Source organism: Phymastichus coffea, unplaced genomic scaffold, assembly GCF_024137745.1.
Source record: "Phymastichus coffea isolate CEN01 unplaced genomic scaffold, Cenicafe_Pcof_1.1 PCOF00210, whole genome shotgun sequence".
NCBI lineage: Eukaryota > Metazoa > Arthropoda > Insecta > Hymenoptera > Eulophidae > Phymastichus > Phymastichus coffea.
Window position 1 is genome coordinate 127,009 of NW_026707021.1, and position 21,471 is coordinate 148,479.

At 37.3% G+C, this 21,471-nt stretch overlaps 1 protein-coding gene across 15 annotated transcripts; it reads right to left on the reverse strand.

Annotated features, from left to right (window-relative positions):
* Positions 1-1,644: 1,644 nt before the first annotated feature.
* Positions 1,645-20,338, reverse strand: LOC131674055 (kinesin light chain). Of its 15 annotated transcripts, none has more exons than XM_058952530.1 (10): positions 15,405-15,653; positions 11,948-12,314; positions 11,705-11,870; positions 10,585-10,947; positions 9,888-10,240; positions 9,322-9,525; positions 9,153-9,164; positions 7,672-7,788; positions 4,692-4,725; positions 1,645-3,948 (listed from the first exon to the last, which is right to left on the reverse strand). In XM_058952530.1, the coding sequence occupies exons 1-9, from the start codon at positions 15,446-15,448 to the stop codon at positions 4,702-4,704; spliced, it is 1,650 nt and encodes a 549-aa protein (XP_058808513.1). In that variant the 5' UTR covers positions 15,449-15,653; the 3' UTR covers positions 1,645-3,948; positions 4,692-4,701. The 15 variants fall into 15 exon arrangements, with proteins under 15 accessions (XP_058808513.1, XP_058808516.1, XP_058808512.1 ...); XM_058952526.1 differs by lacking the exons at positions 1,645-3,948; positions 4,692-4,725; positions 15,405-15,653 and adding exons at positions 5,818-7,239; positions 19,704-19,780; positions 20,240-20,338; XM_058952525.1 differs by lacking the exons at positions 1,645-3,948; positions 4,692-4,725; positions 15,405-15,653 and adding exons at positions 5,818-7,239; positions 19,704-19,780; positions 20,078-20,324.
* Positions 20,339-21,471: the final 1,133 nt, after the last annotated feature.

A 21,471-nucleotide genomic window follows, 5' to 3' on the forward strand; every position in this document is an offset into this window, starting at 1 on the left:
GAAGCTCAACGATCGTCGAGAGATCGGCAGATCATCGCTCAACTGGAAGTTCAAATCACGGAGAAAACGCAGCGGCTAGCCGAGGTTGAACAGATCAACATGAGACTGGAAGCAGAGCACGTTGTAAAAACTTCGCAACTGATCGAGGCTCAAAACAATATTGACGTGCTGATGATTGAGATCGCCGAGAAATCTCGATTATTAGTTGATGCTCGGGAGATCTACGAGAGAGTGATGACTGATGTGACGGAGAAAGATCGACAACTAGATGATGCTCTGCGGACAATTGCGGAACTGAGAGCCGAGATAGCTGAAAAAACTCAAAGAATAATTGAGGCTGAACGGACCATCGAAACTCATGGAGTATTCTGCAGTATTTGTTTGACCGAAGTTGCAAATAGGATATGGAGTAGATGTTACCATTTGGCAGCTTGCGGCAAATGCGCGGAAACTCTTGACAAATCGGTTACGGGAGAGAACCGAAGTCAGCATGGAATAGCTTGCCCCAAGTGTCGAACTCACGGACGTCCCTTTCAAGCCTTCATTTGATTTACAGATGTATTGAACTATTTATTTTTCATTTTATTTCGTGATCGTGTCAATTTATCACATATGATTATCACTACACTACAATTTATCGTCTTTTTGTCGTCTAGCGCTCTTGATCTGTTATTATTTACGTCCGTGCAGACGTTCCACTGTTGCACTTACGAGTTTGAAGAATTGGCAAGCTTATACGCCAACCATACTAGTGTATATTTGGAGCGATTATTACAGATGTATCAGATATTTCACACTATTCTCACATGCATTTGTATCAAAACTCTTGTACATAACATGCTACCGTTTCTATCTGTTCAACATTTGTAGATGTGACGAACTGTTATGGATGTGGAGTGGCAAGAAAATTTTTTAATATGAGTAAAGATGATAAAGATAACTTCTAAAAAATTACACTACCAATGATGATCTAATAGTTGATCATCCTCTTTTTCAATCTTATTAAGAAACATCATGAAGGTTATTACAATAATAATAATAACAATAATAATAACAAGAACTTTGGTGATAGGAAAATTATAAGTATGAACTGAACTACGAATTCGTCACCATCGGGTAAATTAAAAACAAAGTGATTCGCGAGCGTTTCGTTACATGTCTGCTCGTCGGACTTGTCAGCATCCCTATAACAAACAGATACTCCCACGTACACGTGCGATAGTTGTGTAGGTTTACTACGTTGACCTATAATTTTCACGATATCTGATTGCGATATTCGCAGTCCAAATGGTGTCCATTCGGGTATCAATGTCCTCTCGTTACCCCTCGGCTACTCATTTCGTTATTTCAGTTTGAACGTGCGTCCGCTTTTACTTTACCCATTCCGTTCTCACTAGTTTCACATTTAAAGTCGTCTCGTCGAAAATTTACCGAAACCAAATATTCAAATTTAAAAATGAAAGAATGGCTTTTATTAACACGAACAGATAGAATTTATTAAACATAAAAACATTATAAAAATGGACGGTGAAGGTTAAGTTTTAAGTATTCCACAAATATTTTTAATTAATTAAATCGTTATCTAAAGTGAAATCAAAGTTGCAAGATTACGAGTAGAACGTATAGGATAAACAAATAATAAGAGAAACATGAATTTATTACAAGTTAAATGTTTATTATAAATCAAAGCTTACATAGTACGTTCATCGAATAACAATAAGTTGCACCTGAGAGCTAGAACACAGCTGGAAAGTTCTGCCGTACACACACACACACACACGCACGCACTCGTATGCACATACGCACGCATGCACGCACGCACATAATAAAGTGCAATAGTGTCCCTTTACCTTTCAAAGTTTTTATACTACCTATTATTTAATGAACGCATTTTTGTTTTATCAATTTTCAATATCTCACACGCACAAAATTCTCATGGCTTATCACAATAAAAACAGCTTTACCTTTTTTGTCATATCTCTTGGTTTTCTTTATTTTATTTATTCCGTCTGTTATATCAACGATTACTTTGACTTTCGCTACCGCGAAAAATATTGTCAAAAACTTTGCCAGTCTCGAACGACATAGTCCCTTTGTCATATATATTTATACACACGCACACACGTGTAAGCTTAATTTTAATAGGAATATTTATTCCAATCTATAACTTTTTAAGCATAAATTTTGAATTCGTAGAATTAGCAAAATTTTGATATTATTATTACAAAAATAAAAAGTACGCGTTATTTTAAAATCAATTTTAGTAACTTTAAGCACTACTTAAACTTTTTAATTTTCGTATTTCACAAAACACAATTATTAATTATTGATCTTTGATTAATACGAACGAAATACGAAGCTTGTTTTTCACAATTACTATGCATTATTTGAACATTTTTGAAAATTTTATAGGAATTTCACACTTGGTTTTCTTTTCTAATTGTTTATAATTTTACAAATTATATAGAACTGAGACATGCATTTTATTTTTCAATACACCTTGATACCACTGTTAAATCAAATATACAAAAGTTTATAAATCTAAAAATGGTTAATTACAAAATGTATAATAATATGTTTGTTCTGATAAATACTTAGTAACAATTTACTGTTAAGAAAATATTAATAAATCGCAACGGTGATAAATTTTCCGCATTAAATTTATTTTTTAATAATGCGTTATCACCTTACAAACGATTAACGAAAGCAAGGTTGCATAGAATTTTTATTAATATTTTTTAATTTTAAATAAATAATAAACTACGCAATGGTCCGATAGAAGTAAACAACTAAAAGAGTAATCTCGTGAATCTATAAAATAAAGATTCATAAGCCTGTAAGCTCTCAGGCGCACGTATAAGTTTTTTTCAATTATACTATAAATGCACGAGTTGGTTTTTTAACTTTGCTCAAAATAAATTATGCTGAGCACCATAACAATGAAATTTTCAAATCATGCCTTTTGGTAAGTATAAAATGAGAAATTGTTTCTATAAAATAAATTTTAATAAGAAAAACGATCAGCTTTTCAATTCCCCTATTTCTCTCCTTTGCATTTTCGTGTCATTAGTCGTTACACATACTTTGTTAAGAAGTAATACTAGTGCGACAAAGTGAATTGTAGTTCGTGAGGACGTTTATGCACAAATGAAGTGATGATGAAAAGTCCACACGAAACTGAAACCACTTTCTCGCACATGTATCTAACTTTATTTTTCGATACGACGTGTGCGAGATAAGATTTAAAGCACGCTTGTCTGTTCGAGTGTGTGTACATTGAGTTTTCACGCTGGGAGTGTCGAAAATAATTTTTAATTGCTAAATTCTTATGCACATTAGGCTTGAAACGTACATATAACCGTCTTAATAATTTTGTTCGTCATTGTATCACACTTTTACCAACCTCCGCACCAATCTAAATAAATAAAGACTCGTGTATGATAATAACTTAATATAAATAATAATATACGATAAAATGTTCTTTAATTTACGTTTACAGTGCAAGTGCGAAACGGAATTGACACGCTATGTATTATGCTCTTCTCATCAAAATTATGCGTGTATAGAGTACGCAATTTAAAAAAAAAAGGACAGATTCTTTTTAAAATACTGACTTTCACTCACTTTCACATTTAACATTATGCAAATTTAAATCTCGTATCAATATATATTAAGCATCGCATTAAAAAAAAGGAGTCCACATGTCAAGCTTTGAAAAAAATCGTCTTTCGAGTTTTATCTTCCGTTGCAGTTTTACAAAAGCCCCCGGAATGTGCAGCGCATATGTCTAAGATAGTGTGTATTCGTGCGTAAGTCTCACACAATCTTCTTTATTCTTATATCGGTGAACGTCGCTGTCGACGTTTCGTCTTCGTTGTTGAAACGTCGCGGAGTCCCTTATTATTTGGCTGCAGGCTCTTACTAGTAGCGAATCGACGGCATGTTTTCCTATAACAGAAAGAGAATGAAACTTTTTTTTGTTTGGCTAGCGTTTATTTAATTTTTTTTTGCGTCTTTGACATAGTTTACAAAGGAACTATTTTTCAGCAAGAAAATTGAAAAAATGGTGAATATATATATATTTTTTTTCAAAGACACAATGTCTGCGAAGCAATATTTTTATTCTGTTATTATGTAGAATGTTATCAATGAAAATTCACGAACAAAAAAGGTCTGATCAAACGTAAAGAACTTTGTTAATCATGGGAACACATTAAACACATTTTTGTTGTTTTTGTACCAAAATAAAAATACAATGAAGCTTGAAGCGAATCAACGACGGTAACAAATAACAATATTCACAAATTACAAAAGCTGAAATGATTCGTTTTTGGAAAACAAATATTGCGCATTCTAAGATACAACAAAACATAATTTTACACTAATAAAAGCATTTTTGATTATTGACGATGCATCGTGAAAAATACCAACAGCATGTGCCATTGATATAAAAAAAAATCATGCTATAAAAAAGCAAGAAAAGTGCTAAAATTTTGATTTATCTAGCACAAGAGAGAACATTTCAGTGTAGTCGATTCATAGTCAATAATAAGGGGATTTTGAAGTGCACGTAGCATAAATTATGCATCAAAAACAAAAAAAGCCTAATTAAAAGTAGATAAGAAAAAAATGAACGAATATATAATATTCGTAAATGAGAGAAAATTATGCAATCTACTTAATGTACGCACCTTTTTTCAATCAGCCCAGACTCACAGCTTCGCTCTTCGGTCGAACCCAATCGCATTGGTAAAAATTTTGTTTTATTAATATACATTAATTTTGCTTCCCGATTATCTTTCGTCATGGGTTCGAATTGTGAGGATTGACATTACAACATATTTGGCGACGCATATACATCCAGGGTGATTAAACTTTAAGGTCAGGTTTTTTTCTGTGATTTGTTAAACACAAATGCGTGCAGATAATAGTAAAGGTTTTGAAGTTTGTCAAAAGGTACTAAAAAAGATAAGACAATTTTACTTTGACTAGCTAACAAACAACAACAAAATCAGTATGTAAAGATAGACTACACTGAAAAAAACTCCTGTGTACTAGAGTATTATTTCTAGATAACCTGAAATCAAATATTCATAATTTTTGCTTGTATAAGACAGTTATTATTTAAACTAATTAATTGTTACGACTAACATGCATTTACAATGTATAAAAATTAAAACAAGACAAAAAAGCAGAGTAATGTCAAGATAAAATTTGAAAACAATTGATAATTATATATACGTACGGATAGCGAGACATTAATAGATGGTATAAAACTTAATATATAAACTACAAGATACGATTAAAGAAATTTGCATTTCATTTGTTTTTAAGTAACCTACGAGAATTTTTTTTAAAGTCTTATCGAGTAACGAAAGTGATTTAACGCATTTTTATAAAGAAAATGATTTTTTATTAATCATAAGAAATTAACATTGTTTAATGATTTATAAAAACTCAGTGTAGTTCATCCTTAAGAATATAGACAGTAAACGCTACATTTTTGTAACATAGACTTTTATGTATTTTTTATCAACAAATACATAGACTTTAAACATTTATCTTCGCTATCTATATTCTTAATTATGCATGTGATTCATATCACGTTTTCTCACGTACATCACGCCACTATTTTTATTTACAATCATGCCGCTATAAGGACAATGTAATAAGGTATATTCTAAACACGCTCGCTTGAGAGAAGAAAAGCTTGCACTATATATATATATATATATATATATATATATATATATATATATATATATATATATAACAAAATTAAGTTACAAAATATTTTTGTTTACTTAATTTGTTTTAATTATAAGGCGCTACCTTTTTCTTCATTCCTACAATTCACATTGTGTATAATTCAACAAGTAAAACAATTACAGTGATTCGCTGGACTTCAATTTTTGTTAATGTTGTCTTTTATTGTCTAACTATTTAGTGCAGATGAAAAAGAATAAACAAAATTTCAAGCCAATAACATTTTACTATATAAAAAGAACTACCTTTGGAGAATCTTTAAACTCTATACAAGGAAAGTAAATGCAAACGTAAATAGAGAATACAAGCAATAAGAAATGCTGTAATAAAAACTGTAGAGTCAACAAAGTAAAATTTTAAAAGTGTGATTATACATGAGAGTCTCGGATACTCAACAGGTAGTCACTTGAAAGCCACGCAAGGTGCAAAAGTTTATTGCAAAATAACTTAACTAGTCGTCTCAACGAAAATTTCGTTTAATAAAAATCGAACGTATACTTTCAAATCTTAACACGCTTTTATACTCAATCATCACATATTATCATCCCCGGCAAGGAAAGGATTCAAATCGGAAGACATCGATCCCAATTTGCTTATGTATTAAAAAAATTTTTAAAAACACTTCAGCGCAAATCTGATATTTTATCCAGTACTAAGAAACGAATTTTTTTTTTAACTCTTCAATTTATTTTAAATCATTTAAATGCCTTTCTCAATGTACAAATTCAGTTTATATTGCACGAATCCTCTCATATTTTTTTTAATTATTCATGGTAATTTAATACACACACATTTTGTGGCTAAATGAAACAATAATTTTTCTAAATTAAAAAATTAAAATAAAATAAAATCGACCATTATAGAACAATGATCGAGCTCAAATATGAGAATATTCTTGCCATATACTTCTTAATAATAATGTTGAGACACCATTTGATTGAAGGAACAATTAAGCCCTCATTTTAGTTTGTTTTTTCGTCAACATTCATAAAAACATGATACACTTTGTGTATCATTTCCGTCAAGGCGAGAAAACTATTTAATCTTTTTGTTATCAGGTGAATTTGTCAGGTACATACTTACTTAAAATTATCTCAATTATCGAACGACACTTCTGTTTGCTCATAATTTGCATGCAACTCCGAACGTTGAACGATCAATCAGAAATGTAAATATATGAATTTCTATTATTTCGCACTCGAGCATCAAAAAAAGAATTGAAATGAATGAATATTATGCGCACAAAGTTTTCTCGCTTCAACATGCGAGATATTATATAGTCTCTTAATAAAGAATAGATTTTAAAGCAAAATAAGTAAGAAATATTGACGAGTTCTACGTGGAGGTAGAATCCCCACGTAAGCCTAGAACGTGAAAGATCTTGTTCTTAATACCAGGTTTGTTAGGACTAGCGTCGTGGTTGGCAGACTGTCCCTCGTGCATCAGCGTCCGCTGCATCATCGGCATGGAGCCCTTTTGGTTGATTTTTTTTTCGTTCGCAAACGAAACGACAAAATGAAAGAAGACAAACAAAAAGAACAAAGGATAGTTTTGTGTTCGTTGGTGTTGGTTCAAGTGCGTTGACACGCTTCTTTGCCATCTCGTCCACAACTCAATAACTCTTCAACTAATATTCAGTGTGGAAAGTGTGTAATATAAAAAATCTACGTGTGCATGCGGTGCGAATATATATATATATATATATATATATATATATATAAACTATATGTATTACTGATAGTGACATCGAATTAACAAAATTTAATAAAAAAAAAAAAAAAAAAAAAATAGATAGACTGTTAAAAATGCTCTCTATACATATAATACGAGGAGGTGAGGGTTGAGATATTATGCGACATCCCTCAAAATATAGAAGATTTAGTTCTGTTTTAGAAGACAACTCACATCATCGTGTGCTTCATGTTCAGCGTTGTTCAAACTCGTCCTTGAGCCTCGCCGATTTGAACCTCTCTCATCACCAAGGATTTGTGCTACTTTCGGCTGCTTTACCAAGTCCAGGGCCTGTAAATATGAATAACGAGTATTAATTATGAAGTTTCATGAGATAAGGAGTTAAGGATAAACAGACGAGTGAAATTTTAACAGTTCATGCTAAGAAACATTTTTTACATACGCATGCCTAATTAACAGTAGTTACATATTGAGAACCCCTTTTCCTGAATAAAATTCTCAATATGCGTTTCATATGAAATATAAAGTATGTAAATTGTTAAAGAAATTAATTATACAAAACATATCTAAAAAAAATTAACTTTATCTTGAAATGTTCTATTTTTGTCCCAATGAATTCACATGCTTTATATGTCTACTTATTTGAAAATATCTACAGCACATGATCAACAAAAATAAATCAAATGACACATTCATGTATTACTGACAAAAAAGCTTTATTATCAATATCGATATTTCTTCGCACTCTTTTTAATTTTTATATGCAGATACCACATTAAAAAACACTTGCGACAAAGTTACGAATTTCACGCGTCTGTTATCCTTCGTAATTACCCACTTTTTATTGAATCAAATTGTTTTCAATTACCTTTAAAAATTTGGAAAAATATTCGAGCTTTTTTTTCTCTAATTTCCAATTTTTTGTTCATCTATCTTCTAATTCGACTTAAACTTTCATTTTGAAATTAATTTTGTAAATAAAAGTAAAATCAAAATGAAAATATTACGCATACCGTAATAATAAAACAAATAACTTAAAACAGAAATAAAAGTAAAAGTAAAATAATAAACAAATCATTAACTGAGCAATGTGGTAGCAAGAAAGGATTTTTAATTGTTATTTGTTTTACGTTATTTATTAGAGTATCAATATAGCTTTGCTTTTTTATTTTCTCATATTTTCATTGTAACAAACACTCTATATGTATAATTAAAAATTGACACTTGTATTCAAAATGTTTATTCTAAATATAATATTATCTTTCATGATTAAGGTACGCAGGCCTTATACATCTACAATATAAATACGGCATATTGCTAATATAAAGTATGAAAAAAGATTATAAAATGTACAAAAAGGAAAAAAATTATCGAGCACAATGCGTTCGCTGCTGCTGAAAAAAAATAAAAGAAAATTTAAAGTTCGTAAAAAAAAATAAAAGAAAATTTAAAGCGTTTTCTAAATGGACGATGAATGATAAAGAATCTGTACTGATCGTTGTTTGCTATTGTTGTTATATGTATAGTGTGTAAAAAATAATTTTGATGATCCGAATAGATTGCGATGATAGTATGTTGTGATGAATTTTTGTCGTGATGGCTCGATAGAGAATAGACAGAGAAATAGAGGAGTGAGAGCGCACAGATTACATGGAGCACACATTCTGCGCTTTGGCGTTTGGCTTGTCACTCACCTGCTGGACAAGCTGCTTGTAAACAACAACAACCTTTAAAGTCGTTGATCAAAATTGGGTATATGGAAGAGTGAATAAGTAAATAATAATGGTAACTATTGGTAAATTAAGGAAATAAATTGATGAAGATGATGTTGGTGGTGTTTTGTTTTTATAAAACAGACTCTACCTCTCGTCGCGACCGAATCGCACAGTCCTCCAAAGTCTCGGCGGCCTCGTACTTGCCCTGTCGTCGGTACAGCGCCCCGAGGTTTTTCAAGGTCGTGTTGAAGGTCGGCGAATCAACTTTTGCCGCTTTGTGCCAGCCGCCGTATTCACCGTAAGGAGCGTTCTCCTTATTTCGGTGCTTGTTCTCCTCACGCTCTTCTGCCACCTGATCATCATCAATATTTTTAACACATTAGTTAATCATCGCCTATTTTCAAGCCATCTAATCTCTCATATATTCGGATATTTTTCATTACTTGTGTTTACCTCATTTCGCATTTATACTGTGCGCTCTCACTGGATTATAAATTTTATTTTTATTTTATAGAATGGAAATCTATTATTTATATAACTTTATAATTCAAATTTCACGACTTTACTTATTAATAGCCCATTCTATATTCTTAATTAATCAATAATTAAATCGTTCATATCTCAATTAATTAATTAATTAATAAGTGTTAGATACCATTTACAATAGCTCAGATCTATTTAAAAAAATACTTTGTAATATTCAGAATGACATACCTGCCAAATAGGTTTGTTATCACCATCGATAGCACCGAATTCCCTCTCGTGGGCTCTGGTCAGCACTTGTTTATAAAGCACTTCGGCGTCCTTATATTTGCCCTGTTTGAGGTAGCAAGAGGCTAGATTGTTTTTCGTCTTGGCAACGTTTGGATCGTCTGGACCTAGTTTCGCTTCATAGATCTCGAGAGCACGCTGATAGTACCGCTCGACTTCTTCGTATTTACCCTGATTTTGACATAGTAACGCCAAATTATTCAACTGCTTCGCGACGTCTGGATGATCTCTGCCAAGGACTTTCTCACGAATTTCCAGCGCTCTTTTACAGAGTGGCTCGGCTTCCTTGTATTTACCTGTATTGCAAAAGTTATTGTGAGATTATTTTTAAAACGCAATCCGGATTAAACAAAGAAAATTTTTCAATGTTAAACAAGAAAATTGATTTTACAAAAATTGAATACTTTTTCTTATATAGCATCTTCTGGAACGCAGTATAAAGTTATACTTATTTTGTGCCAAAAGTAATAAATTGATTTATATAGAATAGAAATTCCTTAATTTTAGCAACTCTTATTTTCTTTGTTAAAAATTTGTAAATAATAATTTTTACTTATACATTACATATGATTCAACTTTTTCAAATCGTGATATATAGGTATTATTTAAAAATTATGTGTCAATACAGCACGTGATTTACCTCGTTTACCATAAAGTACAGCAAGGTTATTCAAAGTAGCAGCCACCGCAGGATGATTTTCGCCAAGTGTTTTTTCCCTAATTGCCAACGCATCGTTCAGCAGATTAGCCGCCTCCTTATACTTGTTCTGATCACGATAGACGAGTGCGAGGATGTTGAGCATCGTGGCAACGTCAGGATGATCGTGACCCGAAGTCTTTTCCAAATCTTCGAGAGCTTGCTTGCACAGTGGTACTGCCACTTCGTATCGACCTTGACTTGCGTACTGAATGACTAAGTTGTGCAGAGTACGCAAGCGAGCTGGAATCTCGTATCCGGCTGTTACTTGTTGGGCGAACTGCGACGGCGGGGTGGGCGACATCGCTGCAGAAAATGTAATGAAGCTTATTTTAGATTTGTCTCTGCGAGTACATAATATTGACTTAGTGTCGGCGGTAATGCAGTTTAACGTTTTTCATTTTTCCTTAGATTCTTCGTTGTTTAACATATATACATAAACATACTCGCGTATCAAGTTTGTTATGAATTAATGTTGTGTATTAAAATCTATATGTTCTATATTTCATCAAAAGCAGTAAGAATATAGCGGACACATCGATTTACAAGAAGCTATATAGAGATAAATTATATCAGCATAGTCTGTGAGCCTTTCGATATATTACTGAAGCTCTATGTATATAGGAAAAAATAAGTAAAGAGTTCTAAGAGAATTATTAGTATAAAAACTTTGATACTCTATGAGATAAATTAAAAATAAAAACCCGCTGTTTAAGCTGAAGTTTATACTGTAGCATGTTGACACCTGTCATGCTAACTATTTATAGTTTTCTTAACATTCACTTATCGTGCTGACTTCTACTGTAATGAATTAAGCTTAATGAACAACCAAATTGTTTTCCCTCAATAATTCCATCCAAAATATTCCAGTAACCATAAAACCCATAATATATGTATAGTGAAAAATAAGAGTGCCGATAGAGTTTATGTGCCTATGAATAATAAAAAGAAAATTTACATTAACGTTCTAAGGAGAATGTAAAGAACGCCCCCATGAGTATAAGACAGCATTCACCAGGGACACGTGGAAGAAGAGAGAAAGAAAATGGCAGCGACTACATACACTTACTGTTTCTCTCCTCGGTATCGTCATCGGGAAAAAGATCGACAACCGGATCGTCTTTCGGTCGGTCCTTGGCATTCTCGTCTTCAACCGACGGATCTGGATCATACTGTCTCATACTATTCATAAACTCTAAATGCTTCTTCTCCTCCTCCAATTGTGCCACCTGTTGAGCGTCGTGAAGTGCAATAAGTTGTTTTCATGGAAATGCCACTTGGGCGTATGAGCGCAGCGCGGGCTTACCGTTTGCTGGCTGGCCTGGAGTTTCTGCTGCGTGCCGGCTAATTCATCCCTGAGCCAGGCGTTCTCCTGGCAGAGCCTACGGACCTGTGTGCGAAGCTTCTGTTTCTCGGCCTCGACCATCTGCAGGTGGCTCGCCAGCGCCAACATCACTTGTGCTTCACCGAGGCCCAGCTCGATCATCTCGATGTTCTTGGATATGAGGCTCGCTTTGTCGCGCGCCACCGGCGCGTCTTGGGACTGCGAGCCGCTCAGCATACTGGCGTGCTCGGCCCTCAAAGCTTCTAATCCTTGGGCCACCGTGCGCGCGCCCGCGATTATCTCCTCTTGCGTCATGGCCGTCATTCTTCCGATGTGCTCGATTTTCTTGCTGCAAAACGTAAACATTTCATCGATCAACTCCTCTGTCAAAGTGATTTTCCTCCACGCGCATGGGATCACTACCGATCGAGCTATAGGTTATTATAGTAGCATCCAATTAGCACGCCATGTCGATTATTTTTAACAAATTGTTTTTTTTTTTCAAGCCAGTCTTATTATCGACTCATAATAATTATAATACTTATTTTGTGTATCTTTTTCTCCAAAAAAGAATTATATTAAGCATAGTTCTTATACAACCAATGACAATAATAACCCGTCTGGAACGATTCCAGGCATTCTATCAGTGCAAATTGAGAAAATTAAAATGTTATTTTAACAATGCAACTTTTTTTAAACAATCGATATGTTTAGTTTTTTGATTAATTTTGCGTTTTAAAGATAATAATATGGAACAATCATTCTATCACATAAAAAAATGGATTTTTCGACCAAAACTGAGAGAGAGAGAGAGAGAGAGAGAGAGAGAGAGAGAGAGAGAGAGAGAGAGAGAGAGAGAGAGAGAGAGCGAGCGAGCGAGAGAGAGAGAGAGAGAGAGAGAGAGAGAGAGAGAGAGAGAGAGAGAGAGAGAGAGAGAGAGAGAGAGAGAGAGAGAGATACCTCAGTAAACTAAACAGTTTAGTTTTTCTCATGGATGAGCTAAATATAAATTTAGATGACTTGCTAAAGTCATTGACTTTTACAGAAAAACAATCTTTATCTCAATGACAATCCCTATTATCAGAAATTTCTTCCAACCTCACATACATTTTCAAATCTTATCAAAAATCTACACCATCCAACCACAATTAGAAAAAGAATTCATAGACACAATGCTACAACAGCTGCAGAATGGTCATATCGGTTAAATCGTCACGAGAATAGGCCAGTCACTCATCACACGAGTCCATACTTCCGAGCTAAACAAAACTAGACCACACATCAACAATGAAGGAGAACGTTGTTACAATAAAACGTCGTCATTTATCGATCGTGCAACATGAGTCAGAATCGTTAACCTAAAAAGGTATAAAAAGCCTAAAACACACGCGTTCACGCACCAGCAACGGCGACACCGAGCTATTCCGCGAGCACCTAGAATGCAACGAATGCGACGAGCTCGCCTCGTCAACGAAGATTGGCTCTGTTGTATAGATACCGATTCGTAGAAATGACACGCACTCGCGGCTCCGCGCCACAAGCCGCTGGAGACTTCGGGGAAAAAAAGAGCCTCTTTCGCTCTCGCGCCGGCTGCTTTGTATATCAATAATGCCGCGCATGCGCGGAGCTCTAAGGATCCCCCGCCGCGCGAATCGCGAAGCACGGCGGCTGTCTGACACACACGTGAACGCTCAAGGGGGAGCAGCGCCGCCGCGCGATCGATCCACGAAAGGGGTTCGTTCGCCCGTTGTATGCGCGCGTATCGCGTCGACGGAGACATCGACACGTGCATTCGACAGTCTCTAAGCCTGCCTTGCGTCTCGCGCGCGTTTTTCGTTCCATCGAACGAAGATTGGCGCTACCGTGTGCAGTCGTATCGAATCCGCGCGCGGAAAAGTCGAAGTGGACCCCTACCCCCTCCCGAAACCCCTACGACATGCGCAGCGCATTCTCTCGCTCGCTTGTCCGCGTGGAAGTCGCGCGAACGGCGCCTGCCCGTCTCTTCAAAGGACCAAGGGAAGCGCGTCTGGTTTGCGCTCTCTCTCGCGCTTCGCGTATGTATTGCGTACGCATCGCGAGCCGTTTACGCGCGCGTCAACGTTGCCGTGTCGCGTGCACGCGCAAAATCCGTGCGGGTGTGCCTGCGCAACAACAGTGCCGACGAGCGTTCGCGCGCTGAAAAATGATCGGAAAGGAGGAACGCAAGGTCGCGCGCGTGCTTTTCTGCCGGAGAAAGGGGCACAAAGGCGAATTACGCAAGGAAGCCTTTCTCGGTGATTGAATTGCATTGTAAGAGAACGTCGCTGCGCGCAAATCGCCGGACGACGCGTAATTAGGCTTTAGCTGATTATCTCTCGGGACGACACGATGACGGAGGCATTAAATATTTTCGACCATAACGGAAACAAAGGCTTTACGTAACTTTGCGACAGTTGCTATTTAGCTTTACTACCGAATGTAAAAAAGAAAAAATAAACGTGATTGATGCACCGCCGACGGCGTATTTCTACAGTTGGACTAAACGAAACATGCACACTTAGGAAATGAACCGTTTGCTCGTTTGCTCGTTTGCTCGTTCAATTTCCCATCGATTTCGCATTATAAAGCGTGCCGTTTTCATATCGAACGACGGGTGTGTTCAGTCTTCGATGATCGACAATTAGTAACAACGTTCGAGTACGCTGTCACTTTGTGCCAGATGATTCATCGTCGGCATCATCTTTTTTTTTTTCGTAAGCTTTACGTAAGCTTTAGCGATCCGGTTTCCTCTCATGAATATTAAAAGTCGGCGCTTGGAGAAAAAAAAAAAAAAAAAAACACCGAAATAAAAATCCTCGCTCTGACTCGCGCTCGTAGACTACAAGAGGAGCTTTGAGAGAAGAGCGACCAGACAGCGCGAGTCGACAGCTGGTCGATAATATACAATTTGGCCCGGCGAAAAAACGTGCGCATACACCCCGAGCATGACTTTTTCCAAATCCTTCCGGAAAAGCAACTCGACGACGAAGTAGAGGAGCTTGCGGAAGCTCGCTTTGTTTACTTCTCGCATTGACGAGCGACCGCGAAGGGTTGCTTTCCTTTTCATGCCCTTCACGGATGAACCCTTTTGATTAACACTTCAGCTTCAACGAAGTGGAGAATAATAAAGCGGTTGCACCTTAGGGAAGACGCGTAAGGAAAAACTGCCTTTAAAACAATCGTGAGAGTCCACACCTGTGTGTATTCTCAAGAAATTTGAGTTATGAAATTCGGAAAACGTGAACTCAATCAAAAAAATTGCGACAAAACCATACATTGCGATCATACAATCAAATGCAAAAGTCTGTGAATGTGCGCTAGTAGAAGCGATCAACAGATGGAACCAGCCGATAAAAGAAAGAGAACAGAACATATATATGTAAAGCTTTGCAATTCAAATGGCCCGTAATTTCTTACTCACATCCTGTAGGCGTTGAGCGTCTTTGATATATCCGTCCTCCCCATGGATGAAACTTGTCGTTGTCCGTGCGACGAACGATACGAAAAAAAACATAAACAACAATTCAGTGACGCGCGCGTCCAATGAGCGCCGTTTTCTCCTGTCTATCGATCACTTTGCCGCCCGTCCGCCCGTACGTGTCTACAGGTTTTTCGTCTTGACGGAGGAGAAAACGGCAGCATCCGTGGCTGCGCCGTCGCGCGTACTAACGCTGCTGCGCAAGTTCGCACCCCCTGTGACTTTGTCCGTTCCACCCTCGGCCGGTCAACCGCGCATGCGTGCGCCGCTAACGCAGACACGGCCGAAGATCTGACGTAACGACTCGACGACCAAAGAGAAGCTTTTCCGATCCGAAAGACTGACTGCTGTCCGAATTAGCGGGGACAAGCTTTTTTCGTTACTTTTTCTTCGTTTCGGGAGAGAGTCGCCAGCACGTCGCACACGTTGCTCTTGAAAGACTACATGAACGTCAACGAAAGCGCATTCGCCAGCGAAAGTCTCATCTAAGATTGAAGGAGGAACTTTTGCAGGGAAGGAAAGATCAACGATATAAGCTGTCCGATTAGATATCGGAAAGTGTTGCTTCGTAACCAAGACCGTCGTCAGTCTCTCTCTCTCCCGAAAATCCTTGGACAAATTTTACGAGACGTTATCAACGTTTTCATAAAATCACAGTCACGCTCGCCAAAACAAAGTTTTTCACGTGGATCATCAATGAATTTCCCTCGGGAATTCGACGAGCCGGTTTGCCGTCCGAATAACCCTCGCAAAAAGTACAAACATATACGAAAGAAGAAATTGCGCAAAATGGAACGCAGAAGAGCGTAAAATATCTCTCAAATGTCAAGTAAAGAGACAGAGAGAGAGAGAGAGAGAGAGAGAGAGAGAGAGAGAGAGAGAGAGAGAGAGAGAGAGAGAGAGAGAGAGAGAGAGAGAGAGAGAGAGAGAGAGAGAGAGAGAGAGAGAGAGAGAGAGAGAGAACGTAGGACTTATCGCTTGTTCGTGCATCCTCGCGTCTCGTGCGCGAGTGCGTGGGTGTGATAATAGTCTCTGCGAGTAAACGTCGTAGAGCGCTAATCGACGCTCGGGTTCTTATCGTTCTGAATCGACGCTCTGAAGTCTCGCGTCTGACACGGCAAATCAGCGAGTCGAGGGAGTCGTCCGAAGTAATTCTCGATAGACAACCTCGGCTGAGGATTTGGTCGCTGTTGAAACGTCAGAACCTCGACCTGCGTGAATTGAGCGCTTCGCGTGGACGTAAATTCGACAGCCAGCGAATAGTATCAAGCCACAGCCACTGGTTAAACGTAAGCTCTGCGAAAAGTCTTTCAACCCTTCTCTATACCAAGGGAAGTATTTTCCTCGTCTTCCGCAGAGATAACCCAAAAGAATCTACCCTCCTTCGCGAGCTAACTGACCTAATTTCCACGCTTGAATGGTAGCTCCAACGACACGGCAATTAAAATTGATGAAGCTACTTTTCGGTGCAAAGACAACGCGTCGGGTTTGGGATTCATGATGGAAGGAAAAATAAAAGAAATGGTTGCGTTGGAACTGCAACGTTGTAATCCACCGAAAGCCGAAAAAAAAGACAAGTGGATGAGAGGGAGATTCGCGCGTCTTCGTCGTTGATGGGTGAGTCGAGCTTAAGACGAGGTCGCGCGTCTCGGCACCTATACTCGCTGGATGAGTCAGTGCGCGTATTACAACACGTCACGAGAGTTCGTTTCATTTGTCATGTGTACGGCCGCGGTTGTCTCCGCCGCCGAGCTTCACAGTGATTAACGGATCGTTGTTCTGCCGCGCGTGTATTTCAGCTTGAAGAACGTGATTTTGACGTATGCGCGAACCGAGTCGCGCCTCAGACTGCGTCAAAAATCAGTCGCGACCGCGTGCACAGCACATTACCTAACCAGTGCGGGAAGGTAGATGAGCTTTACGCCCGAGCGAGGCAAGGCACGGCGCATCGAAAAAATATTCACGTTGAGATAACCCGCGGTACAATTTCTGGCAGAGATAATCGAGGCTCGCCCGATGAAAGGCTATATAGCGGCGTAATTTCCATTTGGACACTCTGGCGGCCGAGTGCGATATTAAGAGCAGAAACACACACGTGCATCGCGAGCCGCGGACTATCGAATTTCACGTTATGCATATTGTATCGCATCCTTGCCTATGCGCGCGCGGAGAACGGAATGTCGAGAGCTGACGTTTAAGCGAACGCGAGCGGCAAACGCTCGGTGGCATGCCATTTTTGCCTGACTGTCACCATGCAAGGCAAAGCCCCGTTCTCGATTTATCTAAAAATACGCTGGAGGGACGGCGAACGTACTCGCGAAATTTTAACCTTCTTCTTTTTCGTTGTGCGCGGTACTCTCCGCGGCGGAATTCCCCTTCCTTCGGGCCGGTAAACGTGAACTTTCGAACTGAGAAAATAGGTATCGGTCATGAATTTGAAACCTGTGATTATTTGGAATTGATATTTTATCCGTTGCAGCTTAACAGAAATTGATTTTATGTTGCATACGTAAAAATGTGTTATTTCAATTATGATTTACGAAAGTACAACGGTATTTCACGTTTGATGCAGGTTCATACTTTGTAGTGAAAGTTTCAACGTTGAGTGAAAACAATCTACTTTTCACGATGATCATAGTAAACGTTTTTACCGGTGTCGATTAATTCTTGCAGATAATAATAACAATTAGGCTAATTAAATTGTTAGTGTAAAATAAAACCACTGTTCACGTGACAAAATCAAAGTCTCATTACGGAACAACGCGACGCAGAAAACGCTCATGCCCTTGAGGCCTCGATCGAAATTACATCGACACAGACATTAATCCGAACAATTTTTCAATCCTTCCGCACGCGAAACAAACAGCGACAAATGAGTTTTTCATGAAATATTTATGAGACCCAGTTGAATATTCCAGCGCCACCCCAGTGCAACCATGCCATTTTCGTCTCTCGCAAGTGCTACTTTCTCGACCGATGAATTATTCAAAGGATCAAGAAATCCTCAATGCCAATATATTTTTTTTATGAGAACTCCTTCGAATCGAAAGTTAGTATATAAATAATTAACGGCAGGTACAAAAAATGAAAAAGCAGTCGTAAAGCAACATAAAATCACGGTATTAAGACATTGAAAACCTAAACCGTTCGTCGAAGAGGTGCTCATACTAAACTCATCGGTCGACATTACATCACACAGACACAACACATAACGAAGCAGTAGTGATAATCAATGGATTACGATGCGCGTTCGAAATGGCAATGAGTTTGTTGTAATTCCATTCACGCTGAAGTTAAAAAACCACAGTTACATAGCAATAATAAATGGAGCAAGGCAACCAAACGATTTTTCGACCTTTACCGAGAATGATAACTTGTCAATGGATGATAAGGAAACTGGTTTTGAAAGTCACAAAAAACAATGCTTTATTGTCGAGTGACGAAATACTGAGCACTTTTGTGTATTGTAGAAGATAAGTTAATTGAGTAGGCGAATTACATAAAAGAGAAGTCGACCGTTGTGCTTGAATTAGCAGGTTGTACGTTGGTTATGCAATTGATTGAATTTCGGCTTTTTTTTATGCAATCTCGCGAATGAGAAATTTACTGATGTATAAAATTACTTTTCTACATTGATTTTTTATTTTGTTATAAGCATGTTTAATTTTTCTTTAAAATTTTTACAAACTGACACTTTAATATATAGAAATGTCCAACCAATAAAAGATTCATTCTTAACAATAATTGTAACCCATTAAATTAATTACGAATTGAACTTTTTAACTACTACTACACTATCGGAATCTCAATCAGATTGTAAACAAACCTACGACGAATGACAAAAACTTCCCCTAACGTAAAAGCTATTCCACTGCTCGCAGTCACTTATTTTTTAGCGTAAACAAAACACTGCTGCGTTAGGACGCGACCTCTCTTCTCGCATTTTCTTTCAGTTAGCACAGGCCACAAATCGAACTGGACACGTAAACGTTGAAAAGGCTTCCGTCGAGAGCAAAAAAAAAACGAAAGAAAAGAAATAGGGATCGCCGTCTTTCACCTGCACAGTGCATGGCTGTGGTCATGGTCAGCTAAACGCGGACGGTGACGGAGCCTGTAGGCAGGTATATACGTGCTATACTCCGATTGCACCTGCGTAAGGAAGGCGTGTCCACACTTGCACAGCGCGTTCGCGCTTATAAGTGAAAAAGATTATCAGTTCTGCACATATATTGCAATACTCACTTTTGCGAACGGTCCATGCAACGGGTATGTACCCTCAGTGAATCATCACAGCTGTAGCCACGCTTGCTCTCGTTGATCTACAACAACGACAAATTGTTTAGCATATCTAATCTTTACGACTGACGATAACTTTGCTACTTCTGTGGCGCGATAACGAAAAAAATCGAGATGAGAGATGTACTGGCTAAATACCTGCGTATGCACGATTTTATATTGAGGTTAGAGGGAAAGCGTTCCGCGCTGTTGCCTATATACTATGCCTACCTATCAGTAAGATGGTCGCCACAATATGTAATAGGAAATTACAAACTCTCTTAAAGCAGCATGCGGATTTCTGCTGACACCCCAGTCGATAGACAAAACGGAATTCTTACCCTTTGTTACGTTGCTCGTCGCGGAGGCGCGCGTACGCGTCTGGATTGATACAGCTGAACGAGAAAAATCAAAACGTGCTGATTTTTGTTCCAAAGTACACGATGATGATTTGACCAAGATTACACTGCGCACTAACACTACAGGTATATTCCACGACTCACGGACTAACGATCCTTGGCTGCTTTGCTGCTGCTTACAACTGATGATGATGATGACGGTAAGAAACAGGAAGCTAGTCGCGAAAGACTTTCTCCAGCACGACTCGCGAGTCTCGCGATTCTCGCACGAGTCGACTGTCGAACTCGCCATGACGAACACGCATGCGTATGATGCTCGCGAGCTTCAATGGATAACGATTGTAGCGCCTAGCGCTACTTTTTGAATGCAAGATTGGATCCATTTTCGTCGATGTAAATTGTTTTAGCTTCTTTTTTACGATGTTCTTCACAAGATAGTAATATCAAGTCTTGTCCATATATAAACTTTTGAAATAACCTCGCTTTAACTTTCAAACTCATATTATATTTTATTAAGCAATGTAAGAACGCAAGATAATTATAAGTAGCTCATAGTGTTATGTTTTTGATTAAAAATAGTAGAAAAATGTCATTTAATGAAAATTAAGGCGAAACTCACTTAAAATCTATGTATCGAGACGCAGCATTAGAAAATTTGTATATTGGAAAATAGCATTTCAACGGTCCTTTTAATGAATTTTTGTGCTTAAATAACGATATTAATAATCCAATAGTTAACAAATAATAAGGTATCATCTTTTATTATAGTTTTCACGAGAACAGTAATTAAATCATCAATATTCTTAAAAATTCCCTTTTTAAAAGATGACTGAAGTATTTTTCACATCTAAAAGTCAATAACTTATTCAAATACTTGGGATAGTACTTTTTATACAAGTGAGGCATTTCAGTTTCTACGTATAACACAATGATGTTTTAATTGAACGCTATGCAATCCTAATCAAATTAAAAAAAAAAAATAAAATTGAACTTCATTTTTTGTAATAATACTCATCAATTCGAACAATTTGTGTATATTGAGCAAAGACGATGTTACTATGAGAATACATTTGAAACATTTGTAAATGCTGCTTAATAATTAATAAATACTACGACCAAAAGAATTATCCCCTCTTGTTAATGCAGTTATAAAGAAAATTACATAGTGTGCCGTTTCCGTTTCAGTATGAATCATTAACACATCTTAGTGCTTCCGTGTTTTTTTTATCTTTAGGAAATATTTTTCTTTTTAAACTAATTAACAAGATTCTGAGTAGTTAGTCATAAATTTAAATCATTTTTTTAAAACTGCTATACGTTGCCAATATATAATAAACAACAATTATAAAAGGTTGAAAACAACTTTTATATCGTTG